Source organism: Manis javanica, chromosome 4 (genome assembly GCF_040802235.1).
Source record: "Manis javanica isolate MJ-LG chromosome 4, MJ_LKY, whole genome shotgun sequence".
Taxonomy (NCBI): domain Eukaryota; kingdom Metazoa; phylum Chordata; class Mammalia; order Pholidota; family Manidae; genus Manis; species Manis javanica.
Genome location: NC_133159.1, coordinates 163,014,653 through 163,039,006, shown reverse-complemented (window position 1 = coordinate 163,039,006; position 24,354 = coordinate 163,014,653). Strand labels below are relative to the sequence as shown.

General features: G+C 53.7%; 1 protein-coding gene across 10 annotated transcripts; it reads left to right on the top strand.

Annotated features, from left to right (window-relative positions):
* The first annotated feature begins 1,210 nt into the window (after positions 1–1,210).
* On the top strand, positions 1,211–23,959 carry MPP2 (MAGUK p55 scaffold protein 2). 10 transcript variants are annotated; one of them, XM_017680901.3, is made up of 13 exons: positions 1,211–1,338; positions 3,936–3,999; positions 8,990–9,090; positions 16,104–16,256; positions 16,386–16,535; positions 16,905–17,132; positions 17,891–18,022; positions 18,126–18,231; positions 18,315–18,383; positions 18,609–18,770; positions 19,450–19,652; positions 20,024–20,152; positions 21,354–23,959. In XM_017680901.3, exons 2-13 carry the CDS (start codon positions 3,969–3,971, stop codon positions 21,528–21,530), a joined length of 1,641 nt encoding a protein of 546 aa, XP_017536390.2. In that variant the 5' UTR covers positions 1,211–1,338; positions 3,936–3,968; the 3' UTR covers positions 21,531–23,959. The 10 variants fall into 10 exon arrangements, with proteins under 10 accessions (XP_017536390.2, XP_017536385.2, XP_017536387.2 ...); XM_017680896.3 differs by having other exon boundaries at positions 8,990–9,108; XM_017680898.3 differs by having other exon boundaries at positions 1,281–1,360; positions 8,990–9,108.
* Positions 23,960–24,354: the final 395 nt, after the last annotated feature.

Below are 24,354 nucleotides of genomic sequence, written 5' to 3'. Positions count from 1 at the left end.
TGCCCAGAGGTGGACAGGTGAAAGTGGAGGATAGCCTTCATTAATGGGAATGGGGACTTCTTCCTGAGTTGAAGTAGGAGTATCTTATGACTTGAAGGCAGAAGAAAGGGTTGGAAGCTGTATGCTGCAGAAGCCTCTGGCTGGAGACCAAAAGCCCTCAATTCCAGTCCCTGCCATCTGGGGTCACTGACTAATTTTCTTCTCCCTCCATAAAGATGGAGAGCACTGAAACGGCTCTCAGTAAAGTTTAGCTTGGTTCTGTGGCTTTTCCCTATATACCAAAACCCATGTCCGCCAGAGCTTGGGGTGACCTGAATCTCCTGAGTATGGGGACCAGTCAACCCTGCTTTCAGAATGGATTCCCAAGTCAAACCCATTTCTGAGATTTCCAAACAAATTTCCAGGGTGCAGTCAGTCCATTTCAGATCTTAGGATCCCAGCTAGCAAGAAAAAGGGATAACCCCTGTGTATTCCAGAGGGCAACTGGAGGGAGTGGGGGCACACCAAGGTCAGAGAAGTACAAAGACTGGCCCAAATGCCCGCACATTGAGCCAAGAGTGGTGTCTGGGCTGAACCTCCAGTATTCCTAGGCCATGCTTTATCTTCTGCCCCCAGGTCTGGGGTGGAGCCAGAGGATGGGCGAAGGCAGGCAACTAACTGAGTTTAACGCTTAATTCACTTATTGAGATGGGACTCTGAGACAGAATAGCCAGTTACTTCTTGCTGTATTTCGTAGACAGGTATGGACTAGCTCTCCAGTCCGGTTTAAAATAGGTCTCTAACCCCTTCTCAAACGTTTCCCCTTATTTACAAGTTTTTCTAGACAGTCTGGGATGTAGGAATCCACCATCCGAGTCCTTAAAAGCGGCCCCTGAGCTCGAAGCCCTATGGGGGTGAATCTGCTCTTTGGGGCCTTCCTTTCCTAGTTGGGAAGCAGGACAACGAGCAAAGGTGAATTACGCTTGGTTCTAAACTGAGAGAAGGGGGCAGAGTAATCTTCCACCATTGCCCTTTTAAGGAATAGCTGGGCACCGAGGGACACTAGATCTCAGTACTTGCATCCCCAAGCGAGAAGTGAGCAGGGGGTCGTGGGCTGTGCGGTGTCTCTCAAAACACCACCTCCCCATCTGCCCACTAGCAGCTCGGAAAAACGACTTTCCTCCGGGTTGTCCCACCGCGTCCCTGTCTCCCTCCCCTCCTCCCCTCCTCTCCGTCTCCGCCCCCTCGCACAGAGGAGGCCTCGCCGCTTTAAGAGCTGGGCAGCGATCAGCAAGCAATAAACGCCAAGCGCTCGGCTGCGCCGGAGCCGCCCGGCGCTAGGGGCTCCCCGGGGTGCAGGTAGGCGTCTCCGGGCCCACAGGTCAGCACCCACCCCAGAGTCCCTGTCTCCTCTTTGTCCTGACAAGGCACTTGGGGCCCTTTTCTCTGGGTCCTTTTACCCAGGGCCCCTTTCCCCAGGCCCGTCCCCTCCCTCTCCACCTTCCGCCCCCTCCTTTCTCGGGTACCCCTAGAGGGAGACCAGACCCCTCTGCCCATAGGCTGTGGGCCCCGCCCCCGGGTTGAGGGCTCCAAAGTGACGTCGGCCACCGTGCTAGCGAGCTGTGCGGGGCCGGGGTATCTGCGCCGCCTCTCCGCTGGCTGTGCGGATTCGGGGGACTTCGGAGCCGGGCATTACGTAAGAACAGCGCTGTTAGCGCTTCCGGGGGGTAGGGGCGCAAGACAGGTTGCGTGGATCCCCGTAGTCCCCCGGGCCTCTAGGGAGGCCAACACCTCAGTCTTCCCTGGGAAGAGGTCCTGGCTAGGGGTACGCTGCATCTTCTGCGTCCCAGGCAGTGGGCTGGGGCTGGGCGGGTTCGGGGGCCAGGGTTAGGGCCCGGAAACCTGGGAGGGGATCGGTGCCAGGAGCGAGGATCCAGGGTCAGAAAGTTCGGTCAGCTAAAGCGGGGGGAGAGAAACGACAGGGGCGGGTGTGTGTGCGGGCAGCCGTTCAGTGACCTCATCCCCTCGTCTCCCGAGGGTGCGCTCTTATAGAGCCTTCTTTGATGGCTCGCCACACGCCCCCTCCCCCAGGTCCTAGCGCCCAGCGTGTTAGGACTGGGCCTGTGGGGCGGGGGCGGTCTAAGCGTTAGTGAGCGCAGGTTTGCCCGGCCTCCGAGACCCTCAGCTCTCAGTCTGTCTACTCCTCCCCGAGACCTGTCCGTCTTAAAAGGGCCTTTGTCAGACCTTTTCATCTACATCCCTTTGTAAGTGTATTGATGGAGGGGTGGGTGGGAGTTAGGAGGCACCTCCCGCTTTCGCGGCTGGCCCCGCAGCACCTACCCGTGATGTGGATAGGCTGGAAATGGAGGTGAGAAGGCACCTGGGCCCAGGCTTTTGGAAGCCAAGGTGCGGGTTCCCAGATGCCTGGGCACTGGACCTTTGCCCAGAGCCAGAATGGCTTGCCTGGCACTGCTCTTCTCCTGTGGGCACAGCCGGGCCCCGCCCTCTCGGAGGCGTGGGTGGGGGTGGGGCAGAGCTAGCTGGTGCCGTGGGAACAGACGCCCCAGGGAGAAAACCCTGGCAGGCCGGGCAAGACTTCTGGGGAAAGGATCCTCCGCCTCTTCCCACCCTCTACTCCCTACCCTCTGGAAAAGGAGGGCATCTGAGGTCCCCTCGGCTAGTAACTCAGTCTGGGAGAGCGGCGTCAGCCGGGAGAAGGCTCCCGCCCCCGGGTGGTCAGGACTTCAGCCCGGAATGGAAGGATCCCTGCTCGCTGCTCTCTAGGAACATGGACGGCCGGGATTGGCACTGGGGGCTCTGGCTGGCACAGTAGATCCCGGGCATTTCTCCCAGCCTGGGTGCTGTCCTGACAGGCGGTGCCTTACCTCTCCATGAAAGCTCCTTTCTTGGCTGCCCTCAGGGACAGATCCAGGAGGGGGGCTAGCCGTTCCATCACCTTTGTAATTTTTGCTACCTGAGCTCAGGTGACCTTCAGGCCTGGGGGTGGGTGGGATGGGAGTAGAGAGGGTTTTATTAAAATCTGGTAGTGGTCCCTCTGGGAAGAATTTTTTTTCTGGGGAAGGTGAAATTGCAGCTCCCCCACCCCCAGAGCCCAGAAGGCATTCAGTCCTAAAGTGGGCACTGCCAGCTGCTTCCCTCTATTCCCCCACCCCTGCTGTGAGCCGCTGCCTCCTGTTGTCATGGCAACTGGGAATTAAGGTTTTCACCAGCAACACATTCACCGGAAGGCAAAGGGGAGAAGTTTGGTGGGTTGCCCCCCTGCACCCTCCCCTGGAGGATGGGGGAGCCAACCCCAGCTTAGAAGGCCTTGGTTTGGGAACTGTGGCTGTAAACTCCAGGTCAGGTTCTGCCTAGAGTCCCCTACTCTTTTGTTCCAGCTCTGGGCTAAGAAAGGGCAAGGGGAAAAAGAGGAAGCCAGAGAGGCATTGGGGAGGTATGACATCGTTTCTGTCAGCCATCAGACAGATGTTTGTAGTGTCTACACTGCGCTAGGTCTAAGATCCAGAGGCAAAATAAAACAGATGTGGTTCTTGGCTTCATGGAGCTTACAGTCTGGGAGCACCCATCTTTCCTGCTTTTGACTCAAATTCTGGACTCTCACCCCCTCTCAAAAAATAAACAAACACAGGACAGATGGCAGGCAGAAACACAATATTTTTTAAGAGGCATAAAATGGGGGTTTTCACTGTAGCTCTCCTTATTGGCTTTATGACCTTGGGCACATCAGTTAGCCTCTCTGATCCTCTGTCTCCTCCTCCTTGGAGAAATGGGCATGTTACATCTACTCTTCCTACCTCCCAGGGCAGTGCCATCATCCAGTCTCTGCAATGCCCTCTCCCTTTGTCTATTGGCCAACCTGAGGGGAGGCTCTCCCTGATTCCCTTCCCAATGCTTTGCCCTCGTGCTTTCTCATTGTTCTCTCCCTCCTCCTCTAGGAGAGACATTTCAGAGCCCTTGCCGACCTCACCATGCCAGTTGCTGCTACCAACTCCGAGTCTGGTAAGAAGGGGCTGGAGATGTCAGTTTGTATTAATGGTTCTGAGGGTGTCGGGCAGGGACTCAGTCACTCCCACAGGTCGCTGTAAGAACAGATTGTCCCCCACTGCTGCCCCACCCCGCCACTCAGTCATTCTTCAGGCAGCTTCTGTGGCCCTGGTGCACCTGTTCAAGGGTGGGGCTGGAGACACAGCACAACTCACCTCTGTGGAGAGAAGGGCATGCACCCTGCAGAGATGCCCCACACTGTTGCTGGAGGGCAGTGGCATAGGGCCAGGCTGGTTAGAGAAGTGGCCCTTAGATGCAGGGTCTTGGAGGATGGCTTGGGGGTAGAGGTACAGCAGCAGCACAGCCAGGGGCTGAAAAGTCCACTGGGTGGTGCCCACCAGGTGGGTGGAGTAAACTAGCATGAGCTGGAGATGGGTGAATGTTCTGGGGCATAGACAACTGGTGGTGGAGCATGCCAGAGTAGGAAGCCTGGATTTGGTTCCACAGGAGGTTTTAAGGCAAGGGAGTGGACCACTCAGACGAGCTAGGAAGGCTCAAAAGCAAGCGGCTTAACTCTTGGAGCCTGTGCCTCCTCTTCTGTAAAGAGGTTGATGTGAAACCCTAAGAGCACATTCCTGTTGGGAATATTCACAATTATTGTGCTGTACTTCTGAGTTGTTACCTCATTAACCGGTAATCTTGAGTCAGTCACCTCCGTTTTAGGAACTAGGTTTCCCCATCTGTAAGATGAGGTCATGGGAAAAATCAGTGTTCTTAACTTTCCTTGGTCCTGGACCCCTTTGAGAATCTGGTGGCAGTCGCAAACTCTCATCATAGGCAAATGCTTCCATGCACAAAATCTGCATTTGGCTCCAGGGGTTCATTGACTTAAGTGCATTGACTTAAGACCCACCAGGTGAAGTTCCCTGTGCTAGAGGCTAAGGGCCCTGACAACAACTGTAGGCTGCTCTGGTTTTGCTCTGATTTGTCTGACTTCCCCTAGCTGGATGTGTCCTGCCCACGCAGCCCCTTCACTTGCTACCTCTGCAAGGTGTTCCAGGCCTCCTGATTTGGGTAGAATGACTCCCTATTTCTCCTCGCTGAGAACTGAACCGGGAACACGAAGGCTGCTGTGAGAGGGCCAGCACCTGAACTGTGGCACCCTTGTCCCCCAGGAAAGGCCTCTACTCCATGCAGTGGAGGAACTGTGTTAATCCCCCAGTTCCTGCAGCCTTGGGAGTTCAGTGCCTCCATCTCTTGTCCAGCCTGTACCCCAGGGCTCTCTCACCCCCGCCCCTCCAGCCTGTCTAGGCCTCACCATAAGCTGCTTAGGGGTTAATTAAGCCCATCCCTGAGCCTGGATTAAAGGCCTCTCAATTTGGGGCTGCCCAGTAAACCCATTAATAGTGCCTGGTGGGGGTGCAGAAGCCCAGTAAATCCATTAATAGTGCCTGGTGGGGGTGCAGGAGAAGACCTGCTGGAGGACACTTGATGGGGGTCTGGGGGCAAGGGACATGGCAGGGAGTGGAGGCCAGGGGTGTGGGTATGGGGCCTGCTTCCTCTGAGGACTCCTGGGGCCCTGTTCCTCTCAGTGTTAGGCCATGGGCTGCTTCTGCATTCCCATATCAAAAGGAAGAAGGACAGGGGCAAGCTGTTTACCCTGTTGGGTTTCTTCTGTTAAAGAGACAGCTCCACCTGAAACAGGTGGAGTGTGACTCAAAGGCTGTGAGTCTCTTAGCCCTTCCCTCAGGCATCCTCTGTGCCCACTCCAGGGATGAAGGGACTCCTGGCATCAGAAAGCTAATGGTGGGTTCTGCTCCTTCTCATTGGTGGGCATTACACTTCCTGTAGGCCTAATAGACAGCTGTGCCCCTGCTTCTGAGGGCAAGTTCACACTCCCCCAACCTTTCCTTTCCCTGGGAGATGCCAGCCTTGGCTCTGCAGAGAGTGAAGCAGAGGGTCCTCCATCCACCCTTCCCCATGGGACACCCTGCTCGTTGTCATCGTGGAGGGGGGAAATGGTGTGGGTGTATTGCTCTTGCAGAGGGACCCAACTCTATCCAGTACAGTGGGAGGGCCCTTTTCTGGAGGGTTGGGGGTGGGTTAGGAGATGTGTGAGCGATGGCATGGGCTGAGAGTTCAGAGAACTTGCTCCCAGAGTCTCTAGATCTGCAGCCTCACCCTTCCTTCCCCCTCACTTGACTCCCTCCTGTCTTTGAATCAAGGCTGGGATATGGGTCTGTTTCAGGTGGAGCTGTCCCTTTAAATCTCTCTGGCATCCCTGGGTTAATATCCTGGTGTGTAATCCCTCCTACTGCCATGGCAACCAGGGGTGAATTGCGATCTGGTGCCACTCCTTAGGGAAATTCCCGCTGTCTGGTGGCAGCAGCAAGGCCTGGTGGTAGCCTCATAGGTACAGGGTCTCAGAGGAATGGAGGCACTTAGGTGGGGTAACTGCCAAGTTCCTTCCCCCTGCCCTGTCCACCTTTGTCCCTCACGCAAGAGCCCGCTCTTTCCTATCTTCAGTTCCAAGATGCCTAACTTGCTTATGGGACATCACCCCCTTACCCAAGGAGGAGAGCTAATGGGAGATGGGGAGAGGGAGAAAGGCTTGAGGCACCCTTTCCTGACCACAGTGGTACCACCCACCTTTCCCTTCTTTTTCTCTCTGTTCCCCACCTTCCGATTATGGCTAGCAGGTAGAGGGAGGCATTTGGGGATTTTTTTTGCTTTGCTTCATGCCACAGTGGTGGCACTGCTCCTGGCGACCTGAGAGTCGTTCTTGGGGGCTTCCTTTGATCCTGAGGGAGGTCACTGTAAAGGGCACGGGGCCTGGAGAGGGGGCGCAGAATGGAAGTGGGAGGGCACGAGGAGGAGATGGCTTGGGGTGTATTAGAGGTGGGACTTCTAGAAGAGGCGAGGTAGGGGTAGGAGGCACAGAAGGGGCCACAGAAAATGGGACCAAGTCCGCACCCCACTTGGGTTTCCGGCAGCTGGGCTGTGAGGGGAGGATCTCTGAGCACCCCCCCCAGTCCTGAAGGGGAGCACGCTCAAACCCCTTCTCCACAAAGCTTCTCTTAGCCACCTCCTCCGCACCCCCACCGTACTAAAAGGACGGGGATCGCCCACCTCCCCCTTTCCAACCCTTTTATAGCCCCTGCCCCACCTTCTGCTCAGGGCTTTGGCCAGTCAGCAAGGCAGGCAGGGAAGCTGAGCCTTGCTATTGGTTAGTCTTGCGGAGGCGCTCCTGGAGTCCCGCCTCCTCCAGCGCTGCCCCCATCTGGCTTGGTGGGCGCTGACGGTGGCTTGGAGGCTACTCCAGGAGTCCCGGGGCTGGCAAGTGGGGGTCAGCCATGGCGGGTAGCCAAGGCAGCGGGGCCTCCTTGGAGGGTATATCGCTGGGGTCCTCTGAAGAAGCCGATCTCCGGAGGGAAGGTAGGGAAAGAAGGGTAGGAAGGCTGGGCGGAAAGCTGGCCTCTTATTCCCTCTTCTCGGGGTCTGGGTCATCTGGGGATGATGCCCCAGGAGCGGGCTAACGGGAGCCTAAGGGTCTGGGGCCATGGTCTGCCAGGAGAGCTGGTCTGGGCAAAGGGCACCAACCCCCCTGGCTCAGTCCTCCCCTCACCATGGGCTGGCAGATTCGGGGGTCCATGTATGAGGATGGCTGGTGAGGGTGGATCCCAGGACACCCTGGCAAGGTGGGAAGAGTCCCTGCCCTGGCCTCTTCCTGAGCCCACTAAGGGCTTTGCAGGTTCTTGACCAGTGCCAAACCCAGGCCTGGGCAGGAGGAGCCTGGAGGGCAGGCTGGAATGTTGTTTCTAGGGAAGGTGAGTAGGAGGAGAGGGGAGAGGGTGGGAGACCAGGAGCCTCTGAACCATGGGCCAGTTCGGTGCCTCCTCTTCTCCATCCCCTTCCCTCTTGGAGGAGGGGGCACTGACAAGAGCAAGGAGAGGTGCCAGAGACTGTGTTCACCCCTCCTCCTCCATGTCTTGGGTGCTGTTATGCAGATGTAGGCGTGGGTGGCAGGGTGGCAGAGTAATGATACCCCCTGCCCATCTCTGCCCCCAGCTGGGCACACTCTGCTTTTCCCTTGGAACCTGCCTCAGCCAGGAGCCCCTCTCTCCACCCAGATCTCAGCAGCCTCTTCTGTGGCCCGTTGTCAGGTGCTCTCATGTCCTTGGTTATGTCCTGTCCCAGGATGAGAGTTTGCTGGTCACCAGGTGACCTGGTTTAATATCTGCCCTTGGGTACCCAAAGCCACCCCAGGTCCTACGGTGCCTATTTCCCCAGCTCCTGCCAATGTTTTGGGCCTCAGCTTTAGCTTTGTGTGATCTATATTAATTTATGTGATTATAGATCATTGTCTGTCAGAGCTGAGGGTACTCTAGATACCATCTAGTCTAACCCACCCATTTTACAGGAGGGAACGAAAAGACTGAGACCAATGAGAGACAGCGGCTTGTGAAAAATCACACTGAATTAGTGGTGCATTTTATACTGGATGCTCCATACGCCCTGGCCTTCTGGGTGGCTGTCTACTTGACTCTGAGCCTGCACTCAGGGACGTGCTCCAAGTTCTGTCTCTTTAACCACCCTACCCCCTTCACGTGCAGGTGGCTGAGTCCTGGGGCTTCAGCTCATCCAGAGGTTGAGTAAGGAGCCTGTGGTTTTCTGGTTTAGGGCAGAACCTGGAACCTGACACCTGCTTCCCTTTCTCTCCTCCTCCCCCTTCAGAGTCCAGTTTCTCTTCCTGGAGCCTCCTACCTGCCCAGGTTGGCATACCTAGGCCTAGAGAAGAGCCTAAGGAAACCGTTGTCCTACCCCAGGGCCCCTGCCGCAGGCATGCAAGGGCCTGGAGTGCCCATGATGGCAGGGAAAGAAATGTTGCTGGGGAGGGGCTGTCTTCTTGGGGACATGAGTGGGTGGGGTGGAGTTGCTGTGGTGTGTTTTGGTCTCCTGTGCTCAGCTGGTACCTGTGTGTCTCACCACCTGCCCCTTCTCTCAGCCATGCAGCAAGTCCTGGACAACCTGGGATCCCTGCCCAATGCCACAGGGGCTGCAGAACTGGATCTGATCTTCCTTCGAGGCATTATGGAAAGTCCCATAGTAAGATCCCTGGCCAAGGTATAGTGCTCCAGGGAGGTGGGCACAAGGGCACAGCCTTTGGAGGCAAAGTGGGTGATGGGTGTTAGCCACAGGGGGCTCTGGGAATGGAGCATGTGTGACACAGAAGACCATTGGAGAGGGTCTTTTGTGAACATCCCTGCCCAGGTGATGAATCTGAGTGTCTGCAGTAGGGGAGCTGCCCCCACATCTGGCTGGTGAGTGTGTGGCCATGCCCATGTGGATGGATGTTTGGTGACTGCTAGCTTGTGGTGGGTATGATTGGTGGCTGGTAACATGCCTGTGCATTGGAATCCTCAGAGTTCATCTTGCCTATCCCTCTGCCTTTGGGCATTTTGTGCGATGTCTTTTTAAGGTCATTTGCCACACATCAAATGGGGGAAAGACTCACTGAAAGAGAAAGTTATTAAACAATCTGGTAATGGCAATGATATAAGCAGATATATGCAGTGTTTTGGGAACATGAAGAATAGATGCCTAACCTGGCCCTGGGTGGGCAGGCAAGGCTTCCTGGGGGAAGGGCCACTTGAACTAAGACTTGAAGAATAAGGAGGATGGAGAGGGCATTTGGGGCCACAGGAAGAGCTTGAGCAGAAACAGAGGTGAGAAAGCTAGAAAGATTCAGGGGTAGGGATGGCAAGCTGCAGAGATGTGGGCAGGTTATGGAGGGCCCCGGGGCCTGGGCATTGACCTGTGACGTTCTGTGAGCAATGTGGAGCCTTTCGTGGGTTTTAAGTAGGGGCATGGTGATGGCCCATGGATGTTTAGGAGCATCCCTTTGGTAGGGTTCCATGTAGAGAATGGTTGGAGTGTCAGATTAGGGGAGGCAGGCAGCTTTTTATTTGGTGGTCAAGGACTGTATTCATGTATTAAAAATAAAGACAAGGAATTATGAACATTTCAAACACAGAGTATGAGCTCCATGAGGACAGGGATGTCTGTGTGTTTAGATCTCTGTGTCCCGGGGCCTGCAACAGTGCCTGGCATGTAGTAGATATGCCCCGAATATTTGTTGAATGAGTGAATACAAACCAGTGTAGGAAATAATGTAATAGACCTCTGAGTACACATCTCCAGCATGGGCATGCTGGCTATATATGCTTCAGTTCTTGCTCTTTCTGTTTTGGAAATTAGACGTATCAAACAGCTAATGCCCCTCCCTTTCCTCATAGCTACTACTTTGCCTCCCTACAGGTAACCACTGGTTTGAGGCTGCTGATGTCCTCCCCCTGAATGTTTGCATATCTTGCCTGTATATGTGTTTAGATGTGAACAGTACACCCCATTATGTATTCTTAAACTTTACATAATAAAGTAAGCTGCTTAGATTTTTGAGACTTCTAGTTCATGTGAGTAATATAGTTATTGATGTAAGTATGGACATTGATTGATTCCTTTAACTGTGTATGAATGAGCCCAGTGAATTTATTTATTGGTTCCCCTACTGAGAGGAACTGATTTTCCTCTACTAAGGACAGTGTGCCAGTGAACATCCTCATATCCATCTGCTTCTGCACATGTGTGAGAGTTTCTCTAGGGTGGACACTTGGCAACAGAGTTGCTGAATAAGCACATTTGGATCCTCAACATCTGTAACCTCCTGAAGCCAATTTCAGAGTTGGGTTTATTAGATCACATCATCTCCGGGTCACTTTAGCAATTTCTTCTACAATGAGATAGCCAGTGAAATAAGGAAAGTTCCCGGGTGGCAGAATCTCAGAGGTAGAAGATCCTCTAGCCAGCCCCCTCCAAAGCATGATCCCCCTTGACAGCATTCCTGTCTGGCGGGTCTGTCCAATCCGTTTGACAGCTCTCCAGTGATGGGACTGCCACTGGTCAGCTTGTCGTTCACTCAGTCATCCATCATCTGTTTATCAAGTATTGATTGTGTGCTCACCGTGTCCCAGGCACAGTGTTAGGGCATAGTAGTGAACTGCCAGATGGGTTGTTCTGATGGAGCCCAAGTCTGTTGTCTTCTCACCGAGCCCTGCAATGTCCCAGTCCTGGGACCTCACAGTACAGCCTAATTGAGAAGTAACCAATGTGCTTTATCAGCCTGTTAAAACTCTTTTCTTCAGAAATGTTCTTGGGGATAAGCTGGTCATAATTCCTAGTATGGTTCTAGATGCATAAAGCTAGTATGGTTCCAGATACATAAAGTGTGGACATTTCTGAGACCCCCCCCAAGAGAGGCCAATGGGTTAAGGGAACCCAGGAATGCTACTGTATCTAGTTGTGAAACACATAGGAAGATAATTCCCTTAAAGGCCTGTCTGAGCTCATGATGGGGCACTCCCATTCCCTTACATGTAACCTTTTGCCATGTAACTTGCCAAAAATAGTGTCTTTCCACTCTTCAATCTGGGATTGACCTCATGACTTGCTTTGGACAATAGGACCTACTTATTCCTTCTCACCAATTTTAATTATTGTGTATACATAGACAAATTTCTAACCTAATAGACAAAGTTCTTTGATCAAAGATGCAGCTGGAAAAATTTGTTTTTCCTGGCAAAGTGGCCCAGAAACCCACAGGAACAGAGTCAAGTTGGAACCACATGTGTTAGCTATTAGCTTCCTTCTCTTACCCCCAGAGGGGCTTGACTCTCCTCTCTGGGGATGTGGCAGACAACTGTCAGCGTCAGCGTCAGTAGGGCAGGGCTAGTAGATGTGGGATCAGGAGGAGCAGGGCCTGAGGGGATAAATCCACAGGTAAAGGCTCTGGAGGGCAGTTAAATCTGGCAGGCAGATCATAAATCCAGGGGGTTGGCTGCAGACAGCAGGTGGCGGTCCTGGCAGGTGGGTGACATCTGGGAGGGCTGACGTGAATCCAGCAGCAGGTGTTCCACCAACAGGTAAGGCCAAGGTGAAGAATCCAAGGCAGATGGTAGTCAGCAATTCAGGCAAACTGTTGCCAGTTAGGACACCTGTCAGTCAGGTGAGGCTGCGGTGAGAGAGCTGGCTAAGAGAGACAGGAGCCTAGAAGGATGAGAGCCCAGGGCAGTCACTGAGAGACTGACCAGGGGACATGGCAAGCAGAGGCTACAGTGGTGGCGAGCCCAGTGTATCAGTTAACTTCTGCTGAGTGGCAGACCATCCCAGTGTAGTGGCTTAAAACAACCATGATTCGTTTCTCATGATTTCGTGGATTGGTTGGGTGGTTTTTCTGGCCTGGACTTGCTCTGTGAGGGTGAGTGGTCTAGGATGGTCTCTCTCCATGTCTGGTGTCTTTCTGGGGAGGCTGTAATGTCTAGGATGGTACCGTCTCTCATCCTCTCAGAGGCCAGCCCAGGTTTCTTCACCTGGTGGTCTCCACAGCAAGGGAGGACAAGCCCCAAGTCCCAAGCCTCTGCTTGCATCACATTTGCTAATGCCCCACTAGCCAAAGCAAACCATATGGATGAATCCAAAGTGTAAAGTGCCCTTACCTTCTGGTACACCACTTTCTGGGACTTCTGTCAGGTTTTGAACTGTTTAATGATGAGCCTGGGCTTCAAATGAGAATTCCCTGTCTTCTGCCAAGATCAGAGAGTTTGCGTGGGAGGCCAGAGGAAAAAGCTTTCAAAGATTGGCTCTGCAGCATGTCTGCATTTCCATCCTGCTTATAGCTCTGCATCAGGACCTGGCAAACCTGGGTTTGAGTGCTGGCTGGGTCCCTGGCCTGAGGTTCTGGTCTGTAATAAGCTTGAGCCTCTGCTGTGCTGAAGATAATTTTCAGAGCAGAATTAAGTAAACGGTTGCCACAGAAATTCAAAACTGCTCTCCTGGTTGTAGGGCCTGGTGCCTCTAATACAGTAGTGTGTGCCTGTACCAAGAACATGCTTTCGAAATATAGGTACCCAGATGGTGATACCATAATTGTGGAGGAGCTCAGAGAGTCAGGAAACTTTGACTGCAGCCCTAGTATAAACCAGTGAGATATGTGCTATTAAGGAATTTATTTTACTCATTCAAGCCTCAGATAAGTTATTGTGAAAATGGCCTTAAATACTACTAACCCACTGGGATTGTTGTGATACTTAAATGGCATAGTATTTTGCAATGTGCTGCTTCACCTCGGAGCATGCACCCACCTGGGAACATCTCCCATGCCCCAGCAGTTTCCTGGGAGAAGCTCTCACATGTGTACCAGGAGAGGAAGACAGGAATGTTCATAGCAGCACTGTTCACAGTGGCAAAACCTGAACTGACCCAGATGATTCTCAAGGAAAGAGGAGATGAATAACACAGGGCAAATCTGCACAGTGGGATATAACACAGTGGTTAAAATGAATGAACTAATGGGATGTGGGGCAAAAAGAATGAATCATAGCAAAATAATATGAAGTGTGAAATAGTGAGATATGTTATCTCTTAATATGAAAAATGAGAGTAAATCTTAGTAAAATGATAATGGGTAAAAAAACAAGTGAAGTAATTTTTCACTTAATTTCTTAAGTCAAAAAAAATCAGGCCCATGGGGATTATATATATATATATATATATATATATATATATATATATATATTTATATACATGATAAAAATAGGTATCATAACTCCTTTTTCAAAAGTAAAATAACCAAAAATATTAATTTAAGGAATATGACAAATACATTTAGATACAATGAAACTATGTAAAATGAGAAACCAGGACATGATGAACACAGGGAATCAAGAGGATGGTTTCTGTGAGTAGATGTGTAGGTGGGACGTGTGGTTAGATGTAGGATATTGTCAAGGTCCTCACTGAGATTTGAGTAGTGGGTTCTTAGATCCTTGTTATATTACTACAAAAATATCTGATTTAATATCAGCTAACTTTTTAGAAACCTTCCTTTTGGAAGTCATGCGCAAACCAATGATGAGAGCATACCACAAACCAAGGGTATGATTAATTCAATTCTGAGTGTCCAAAGTTACACAAAAGTGTGTTGCAAATCCTGAAGCATGTTGTGTGTTCTCAGCACTGGTCAGTTGCCTGTTTAGATCAGCCAGCTGTAGTGTTTCTTTTGTATTTGAATGAGTAAATGTTTAAAGTTTCCTCTGGGCTGGAAAGGTTGAGCTTGGAGAGCTGAGCTTTTCCATGTGTGGATAAGACACCCACGTGGCCAGGAGGAGTCATAGTTCAGTCTGCAGGGCGGGGTCTTTAAGTCAAAGGTGGGAGGTAAGTGGCTTGGGAGACACCCTGGCTTCCCTCTTGGTTAGATGAGGGCTCCTGGGAAAACTTGTCCTCCCATTGGTGGAGCAGCAGATGCTAACTAAGGCTGAAATGGGTGACCTTTATGCTCCTAGCACAGAGCTAGCTCCTCTTAACCTGAAAGAACAGGGCCAGGATACCTGTGGTGAGAAGGTTGCATGCCTGGGTGCCTTTGTTCATTCTTGAAACATAGCTCCTGGGGCCCCGGCCTCCCAGCATTGTCCTAGACACTGATGACAGAGCCCGGGGAGGTCCGTGGGCTGTGCAGAGCTAAGTGACTGAGCATCACATAGGGTTTGGTGGAACATTCCAGGGCATGTCCTTGCCCTCCAGCTTCTGAGGAACATCAAGGCACAGCAAGGCTCCCACGGCTACTCCTTTGACCCTCCGGTTGTGTTTCCCCAGCAGGAACGCTCTGCCCAGCCAGACTCTGGCAGTTTGAAGTGCTGCCCACCTGGCGGAGGACATTGGTTTAGGTAACTGGGCCAGCATGCCTCCCTGTGTGGGATGCTGTTCCCCTTGCCTATTTGGGGAGGAGAAGACAGAACAGAGCTAGCCTTTATTGAGCACCTGCTGTGACCATCTCATTGAATCCTCAGAGTATCCCTGTGGGTATTATTAAAATCTCCCCATCTCATTGGCTTGAAAAACTTTTTATTATGGAAATCTGTAAAAACATCCCCTGAACCCCATCATCCAGTGCCCTGCTTCAACATTTAATAACTCATGACCAGTCTTGTTTTATCCATACAGCCACCTACTTCCCTTTCTCCTAAGACCTGCCTGGGCTTAAAAGTGTCCTGAAAGACCAGAAATCACTGAGATCTTTTCTAGATTAAAAAGAGAATAAAAAAGATGTGACGATCAGATGTACCACACGGTCCTTGGTTAGACTGTTGATAAGAAAAGAGAAACTCTCAGGGATATTTTGGGGGCAATAGTGAACATTTTAAACATGGACTATCTAGTAGAGAATATTATGTCAATGTGTCAGTGTAGAAGTCCTTGCAGGTGATAATGGTGTTGAAGTTTATGGAGTAGATGTATTTGTTCTTAGGCAATGTAGGCTGAAGTATTTTGGAATATAAAGTGACTTGTGGCTACAACTCTCTTTCAAATGATTCAGAGGGAAAAACCTCTTCACACATATCCCTCAAATGGGGCTCCTTTCTTCCCAACCCTCTGGCATAGCTCTCCCCGCTGGGCTGGTCACTGGCGAAGGCCTCCTTTTCCCTTCCCAGAGCACCATGTCATGGAGCTCAGAACAAATAGGTACAGGGTCCTCTCCTGGGACTGTGTGCTGATTTCTTGTCTCTCCCTCAGTGGGAGCACTGGGCTGAGGGACTAGAGACCCAGGTTTAAGTCTCCATGACGTTGAACAAGTTACTCCACCTTCCTGGCTTCCTCACTCATGCTCCAGGGTGTCCAAGACCCCATCCAAACATGATGTCGGACGGAAGAAGCTGTCCTTGAACTCAGATGCTCATAGGGTCCTGGGGGCTAGCTTGGCAATTTTAATGGCCTTCTTTGGCAAGAGGATGGAAAGTAATTGTTCTTTGGATTCTCCTTTCCCTAAACTGGGTCCTAATCACTATTTGGGAGCAGAAGGGAGAAAGCAGGGTGAGTGTGCACATGGGTGAGGGTGCTTGTGTCTGAGTGAGTGAGGATCTGAAGCTGATGCCAGGAACAGTGCCGTGAGTGGGCTCTAAAGTCAGGAGTTGAGCATAGAGAGATGCCTGGAGCTGGTGGGGGGCCACTGTTGGTGACCCAGGGCTCTTGGGGAAGCAGGGTCTCATCTGTTCTGCCCCCACCCCCAGGCCCATGAGCGGCTGGAGGAGACGAAGCTGGAGGCTGTACGGGACAACAACCTGGAGCTAGTGCAGGAGATCCTACGGGACCTGGCACAGCTAGCAGAGCAGAGCAGCACGGCGGCAGAGCTGGCCCGCATCCTTCAGGAGCCCCACTTCCAGGTTCTGGCCCAGGGCTGGGGTGGCAGCTGGGACAGGCTCTGGGGAAGGGCTGGCAGGATGTTAGAGTTGGGATGGGGAGGGACCACAGGGACTGCTCAACGGCCCCTCCTCTTCCCACCACCTCCCCAGTCCCTTCTGGAGACGCACGACTCTGTGGCCTCAAAGACCTATGAGACACCACCCCCCAGTCCTGGCTTGGACCCCACGTTCAGCAACCAGCCAGTGCCTCCCGATGCAGTGCGCATGGTGGGCATCCGCAAGACGGCTGGAGAGCATCTGGTGAGGGTGCTAGGCAGGGCCCGTGGGGGTGCCCAGAGTGGGGATTGAGAACAACCAGTGGGGGCCCAGTCCAGTCAGGAGAGCACTGAAGATGAAGATGGGATCAGTCTTGCCCAGGGATGGGCCCATGCAGACCCAGGAGACCTCAGACACTGTGCATATGAGCTGCATACTTAGATGTGCCAGGACCCTCTCCATTCTGCCTCCATTAGTGCTCCTGTAAGTGAAGAATTTGAGCAGAAGGATGGAAGACAACTCTGAGGGAGGAGACAGATGGGTGGGGATGGGACCCGAGGGGCTATTAGGAGGCTTTTGAAGATTCTGACTTAGAACAGTGAGGTCTCATCCTACCTGCCTTCCATCCCCCAGGGCGTGACATTCCGTGTGGAGGGTGGTGAGTTGGTGATTGCCCGCATTCTGCACGGGGGCATGGTGGCTCAGCAAGGCCTGCTGCACGTGGGCGACATCATCAAGGAGGTGAATGGGCAGCCAGTGGGCAGCGACCCCCGAGCACTGCAGGAGCTCCTGCGCAGCGCCAGTGGTAGTGTCATCCTCAAGATCCTGCCCAGCTATCAGGAGCCCCATCTGCCCCGCCAGGTGGGTTCTTCCACCAGCTCCCCAACCCAGCATGAGGCCCAAGGAGTGGCGGAGCCTCCCAGCTGCCAGGGTCCCAGGTCCCTAGTGGAGCCCTACTCTCAACTGGTGTGCTCAAAGCAAGGCAGGGGGCTGGGCCTGCAGGCTGGGGTCAGCTCACCCAGCCACCTATAGGTTTCTGCATGTGTTGTATTTGCACTAGTTTTGGGCACTCATGAGCATGTGCAAGGGATTTGCCTGCATTCTACACTATCGGAGTGTGCCTGCCTCTGTGTGTGTGTGTGTGTGTGTGTGTGTGTGTGTGTGTGTGTGTGTGTGTGTGTGCAATCAGGTTGCTGTGTGTCCTGTACAGCTGCCTTCCGGTTGGCGGACTGTGGAGAGGCCCTTCCAATTATAGAGGTGCTGGGGGAGAAAGGGGTCCTGTGTTAGGTTATGCACCTTACCCAGTGATCCTGCCTCCTCCTCAGTGGTTGGGGACATGGCCTCAGGCCTAAACAGATCCCCCATCCCTCTGAGTCCTTTTGTTTTGGATGCAAGGGAGACTGGTACCCACCAAGGAGGCAGGCCAGGCAGGCCTGGGGGCATCACACCTCTAGAGGGGCATGCTAGGGCCTCTTTCATCTTTGCCAGGGGAGTGGGGAGAGGGTGGGCTGTGTGACACTTACCTCAGGGGGAGGCATTGGGTAGGGGCTGGTCTGAAAGGATATTCTTCTTCAGCCTTTCTCTGCTTCTTCCCTTGACCCTTCACCCATCCCGGCCAGGTGTTTGTGAAATGTCACTTTGACTATGACCCTGCTCGAGACAGCCTCATCCCCTGCAAGGAAGCAGGCCTGCGCTTTGGTGCTGGGGATTTGCTCCAGATTGTAAACCAGGATGATGCCAACTGGTGGCAGGTGAGCCTGGGTGCCTATCTCTCCAGGTCTGGTGTGTGGGGAGGAGATGAGGGCTTGGAGAGATTTCTCACTCAGGCAGATCTTTGTCCCATATTCATTTCAGGCATGCCATGTAGAAGGGGGCAGCGCTGGGCTCATCCCCAGCCAGCTACTGGAGGAGAAGCGGAAAGCCTTTGTCAAGCGGGACCTGGAGCTGACACCCACCTCAGGTATGAGGGTCCCCACACAGACCCCTAATCTGGGATCTGACACAGCCCTGCCTGGCCTCACTTGCCCATCTCCCTATGGCCAGGGACCCTATGTGGCAGCCTTTCAGGAAAGAAAAAGAAGCGAATGATGTATTTGACTACCAAGAATGCAGGTGGGTGCTGGAGGCCCTCTGCGCTGTCCCCGTCCCTCCCCACGCCAATGACTTGTGCAGATGCTCTCCTGGCTCTGATGCTGCCAGTCTTGTCCTAGGCTCTGCACAGTTCTCTCTGCTGCACCTGGCCCCAGCCCTCTCCTCCTTTGGCCTCCCTGAGAGCCCAGCCCCACCCCTTCCACTTGACGAGCAGTATGATGAGCAGTACCATCTTCCTGTATCCAGAGTTTGACCGCCATGAGCTGCTCATTTATGAGGAGGTGGCCCGCATGCCCCCCTTCCGCCGGAAAACGCTGGTGCTGATAGGGGCTCAGGGTGTGGGCCGGCGCAGCCTGAAGAATAAGCTCATCACGTGGGATCCAGATCGCTACGGCACCACTGTGCCCTGTGAGTGGGAGCTGGGCTCTGCTGGGCTGGCGGTGGCATGGCAGGGATGAGGAGCTGCCCTGGGGCCAGGGCTGGGTCCACTCAATGGGCAACTGCAAGGAAACCAGGTCAAGTGGTACTGTTTGGTGTGAGTTTTGGGGCGTGCGCCCTCTGTGGGTTGGTGGGGAAACTGCAGGCCTGGGAAGCTGTCCCTTGAACCTGTGGCCAGGTGTGCTGGGCAAGCCTTGCCTTTCTCATTCTTGTGCTTCAGTTACTAAAAGCCCAGCCAGGAACCTGTGTGAAACATGTGGCCTTGTGGAAGACAGGACTTCTTGATGTCAGAACCAGCTGGGGTTCTTGTTCCTGGAGGCAGGAACCTGAGGGCAGACCCCAGGTCTGCTTCTGCTTGGCCTTTCTGTGTGGTTTATGGGCTAGACATTACCCTCCATGGACCTCAGTCCCCCATCTGTGAGCCCTGGGTTAGAGCAGTGGTCTCTGGAGGCCCTCTCAATGTGGATGTTGCAAGTGTCTGTGAACTCTAGGGGTGAGGGAGAGGGCTGGGTGTGTGGCCAGATAGCAGAGCTGTGAAGGTAGTAGGCAGGCTGCACCTCCAGAGCTGCATGGTCCATGCAGAACAAATGTATGTGTGTGTGAAGCAGTGTGGTCTACCTGTGCTCATTTGGCCTCTCCTCCCCCCTAGACACGTCCCGGCGGCCCAAGGACTCAGAGCGGGAAGGCCAGGGGTACAGCTTTGTGTCCCGTGCAGAGATGGAGGCTGACATCCGTGCTGGGCGCTACCTGGAACATGGTGAATATGAGGGCAATCTCTATGGCACACGTATCGACTCCATCCGGGGTGTGGTCGCTGCTGGCAAGGTGTGCGTGCTGGATGTCAATCCTCAGGTACCTGCCTGCTCCTTTCCAACCTGCCCAATATTCTCTCTGGGTACTCTGCTTCCCCACAGCACTTTCCCATGTATTTCCAGGCACTTGTCTCCCAAGCATCCCCATATAACCCCTCAAGTATTTTAGGGACCAAGCCCACCCAGAATCTCTTTCAGCCTCCCAGATCCCCCATTCCTCCAGTCTCCTCCATTTACCCCATCCCCAACCACCTGCCAGCTGTGGTGTACCATCCATCCCCAGGACTCATCCCAGGACCCCAGGTACCCCTTTCTCATCCATTCCCAGGCACCTGTCACCCCAGCTGTTCTTCCTCCATCTCTCAGGATGTCTGTGGCAATATTCTCCCTGACCCTCCTCTTCTCCTGCAGGCAGTGAAGGTGCTGAGAACAGCTGAGTTTGTCCCTTATGTGGTGTTCATCGAGGCCCCCGACTTTGATACCCTGCGGGCCATGAATCGGGCTGCACTGGAGAGCGGGGTATCTACCAAGCAGCTCACGGTGAGGATTCTGAGGTGTGGTGGGAGGGGTCTGATGGCTTCCCGGAGTGGGGATGGCTGGAGCTGATGGAGAGACAGAGGTGGTGTCATGGAAGGGGAGAGGCATCCACCCAAGTATCAGTGAGGTGGGACTAGCCTTTCCCACTTACAGGTATGGAAATAGGTGTGAATAAGGAAGTGATATGCCCAAAGTCTCAGAGGCAGGGGCATAGCCAGCCTGGGGTGCAGGAGCTTCTGCCAGGCCCACTGCTTGGTCAGCTCTGTGGGACAGTGCTTATCAATGGAACCCAAAGGGCCAGTGGGAGAGACCTGTGGGCAGAGGTGGACCAGGTGGGCTCAGGGCTATTTACAGCTGGGGGAAAGGCTGAAGGGAGGGAGGAAGCTGGAGGCTGAAAGGTTGGCTGGAGGGCTAAGTTAGCATCGGGGAAGAGAGTTTCAAGTTAGATGTTGCGTGATTCCAGGGGACTCACCTCCCCCAAGTCCCCCAGGGAGCAGCCTTCTCTGGAGGTGTAGGGTTGTGCAGCTCTTAGCTCAGGGGTCCCCCTGCTGGTCATAAGTGGTACTGCAGCACTCCGTCCAGAAGACGCTGTGTGGGCTCCTCTCCCCTAGGCTGCTCTCCCACGGCCACAGAGCCACGGAGCTGCTCGGGAGGCTCTACGGCTCCCACCTAGGCTTATTTAAGCCAATATGCAGAGCTCCCTTCCTACTTCTGCCTGGCCAGCTGGCAGCTTCAACTGGGTCTGGGGTGGGGGTTCCGTGGCTCTTGTGTGCCCTAGGAGTAGCAGATGCCTCACAGGTTGCCTTGGTGAGGGGCCTGGTCAGACTGGAGGGAGCCCTGGCTTTGGAGTCAGGCTGACTGTGTTCAGTCACTGGCTGCGTGACCTCTTTGCCCCGCAGTGTCCTCTGCTGTGGGTGGGGAATAATTAGTCCTGCCTTGCAGAGCTGTGCAGAAGTGTAGAGCTGTTACTTCCTGCTGGCACTTACCAACGGTGATTTCCTGCCTCTTTCCTTTCACTCGTCTGTCTTCCCATGGTTGCAGGACAGCCACCTTGGCATGCAGGGAGGGCTCCCGCGTCTCAAGCAGGGAGTCTGCTCCCTCCATGCTGGCTGGGCTTTAGGGAGCAGACTAGATGGGGGAGGCTCTGGATCCCCTGGTGGCAGGGGTGGGGGACACTGACAGGGGAGTCCCCTTGTGCCGGCAGGAGGCAGACCTGAGGCGGACAGTAGAGGAGAGCAGCCGCATCCAGAGGGGCTATGGGCACTACTTCGACCTCAGCCTGGTCAACAGCAACCTGGAGAGGACCTTCCGTGAGCTCCAAGCTGCCATGGAGAAGCTGCGGACGGAGCCCCAGTGGGTGCCTGTCAGCTGGGTGTACTGAGCTCTTCGCCTGGACTCACCTCCTCTGGGTTGTGACCCAGAACCCTGAATCCATCCCTTTCCCCAGCTGTGAACCCCCAGCCATGATCCTTTGCTTCCATCCCTGGTGGTCTGGCTCTCCCTGGATAATGGCTCCTAGTGGGCCAAATCTGGCTTCAGTGCAGAGGTGTGCACTGCCAGGGAGGTGGGTGTTCATGGGGTACCTCTGTGCCCAGGTGCTGCCCAATCCCCATGCTCACTGGCCATCAGATGCCTCTCTGAGGGCTACGCTGTGCCCAGGAGTATATCAGAGTCACTTCCTTAATGCTCAGTCCAGGGAAGAGAAAGCTGCTTTGGGACCATGTGGTCAGTATGTACACTGCCCCCTGCCACCTCTCTCCAGTCCCCTGAAATTCTCCTCTGGACTGGCCACATCCACCCTATTCCTGGGCTCCTCCCACTTCACCCGAGCAGCCTAGTAGCAGGCCTTAGGCTGTTTCCATGTGGCCAGGGGGGTGCCTGGGTGGTGGTGTCTGCCTGCTGCCATCTTGAAGGCTGGAGGAGCCAGAGCCAGAGCCAGTTGCCACAGCCGGGGAAGAGGGCTGCTCTGAGCTCCTCCAGATGAGGCAGCATCCCGCAAGCACACGTGGCCCTGTGCTTCCCCATCCACAGCTTTTCACTGCCGAAGTCTCTCCGCAGACTTCTCCAATGTGCCCCTGGCAGGTCAGCTCTGCTCCCTGCAGGGCAAGGCTGGCAGGAGTCAGTGGGGTCACCCAGCCTGCTGAGCAGGCTGAGCTCAGCAAGGGGAGCCTGCTGCTACTGGCCGAAGAAGGGCTCCATGCTCTCCATGGCCCATGCTGGGGACATGTCCAGCTCCCCGTCCATGGTGATTGTCCATATTGGTCTCTCTGGCTGGTCTGTCTGGCCTCTTAGGTGGCCCATTCACATCAGGGCTGCCTGGGGGGCTGAGGAAGGGTGCAGAGGGGCCCTCCGTGGAGCATGGGCTTGAAGGATGTTTGTGCTCTGGCAGGCTCCTCATTGCACAGCTACAGGGGGCGCTGTCCACACTATTTCTGTGCAGCTTATGTCCCGCGTGCTGCAGTGCCTAGTCTGAGTTTCTGCCACTGGCATGTGTGCATCAGGTTTGGTTTTGGTGAGGAGAAACAAAGGGTGGTTTTGCTTTGGAGATCACTCTTTGGGTCCCCTTTTTGAGGTTTCTTATCAGCCCCCATTTCTTATGAGACCCTTATCCCAGATTTCAGAGCCTTGGCCCTCCCCAGATGTCTTCCTTCCCCTCTCCTATTGTCTGCCTATCCTAAATGCCACCCTCCATTCTTTGGGGAGGGCAATTGTGTAAAATAGGAAAATCCCTTTTAAGTAAAGAATGCTGCCCTAGACTTCTCCAGGCATCTCATCCCTCATCCTTCTCTGTGATCCTTCTGGGGTGAGCTGGTCCTTGCAGGTCATCTCCCCAAAGCCCCAACCCCTGGTCCCCGTGCTTCCCAGTCTAATCAGTCTTCGTTGGAGCATCAGCCCAAGCTGGCCCTTGAACCACTGTGTGCCCATTTCCTAGGGAAGGGGAGGGAGAAGAAACAGAATATTTATTACAAAGTTAGAAATATATTTATTATATTAGGGATCTCATTTACATTTGCATAGATATGCAAATGAGATGTAAAGGTCACGCATGCTCCCACTTCATTTGCATAGCTCTGCATCCACTGTGCAGTCATCTTTATACTCATCTTTTCCCTAAATCTATGCTTTTTTTGTCCTCCATTCAGCTCTTCCTTGGTCACCCTCACCCTCAGCTCAAGGTGACCGGGAGTGGGAAGAAAATGGTAGTACTTACCAGCTGACCTCAGGTCTTGGTTTTATTTGCCTGTACCCACCTCACCTGGGGAAGTTGGGAGTAGAGATAACAAAGGATCTGTTGTTGTAGACACTCCTTTCCCCACTGGTTAACCTCCAGAATCCCCTGACGCAGAGACCAACCAGTGGTGGGGATATGGGGGAGGTTCAGGTTCCCTGCTGGGGAGTTGGTGCCTGGCCTTTAAGGGCAACTCTCCAGTGTTGATGCTGTTCTGAAACATTACTCTGTAGTGTTGGTGGTGGGGGTGCATCTGGGCCCTACTGCCTCCCTAGGCCCCTCTTTTCCTGTTTCTGTCCCTCTCTGAACTGTGTCCTACATCCATTGCTCAAGCCCCACCGCAATGGGTTGGAACAGGTGTGGGTGCCCACCGCATTAGCCCTCTGACTCTGTCTTCCCTCGTCCCATCGTGGATACTTGGATTTGCAGGACCTCAGGTTGATGAGGACCTGCCCCCACTGTCCACACTCGGTCCCAGCCCAGCTATCCTTCCCTGTGCCCCTCCCTCAGCCATCCGATTCTTCAACTTTTTCTCTGATTGGTTTTCTCTTTTTCTTTGATTAAATGTGAAAGAAAGCAAAGGCTTCTGGGCTCTGTTTGTCTTTGGTTGGGGTTGGGTGGATGGTCTCGGGAGAGGGCAAGATAGGTCAGCCCAGCACAGATGCTTCTAGAGTAGGAGTCAGATTGACATGTCTTGGGCTCTGTGATGTCCTCTGAAATTTCCTGTCCTGCCATTCCATACTCCCCATCCCCAGAAGATGCTCTTTCTGAATGCTTGTATCCAGGAGTCTGTGAGCATTTGTGGGGACCAGAGGACTCAGGAACTCCATGGCTAGTCCATTCAGCTTCACCTGGAGGTTGCTGTATGGCCCTCAGTACGTCTCTCTATTTCTCTGGGTCTCAGGTTCATTCTCTGTAAATGTGTCATAGACTCTACCAATACTAATGATAGGGTTGGTTCCAGGTATTCCATAAT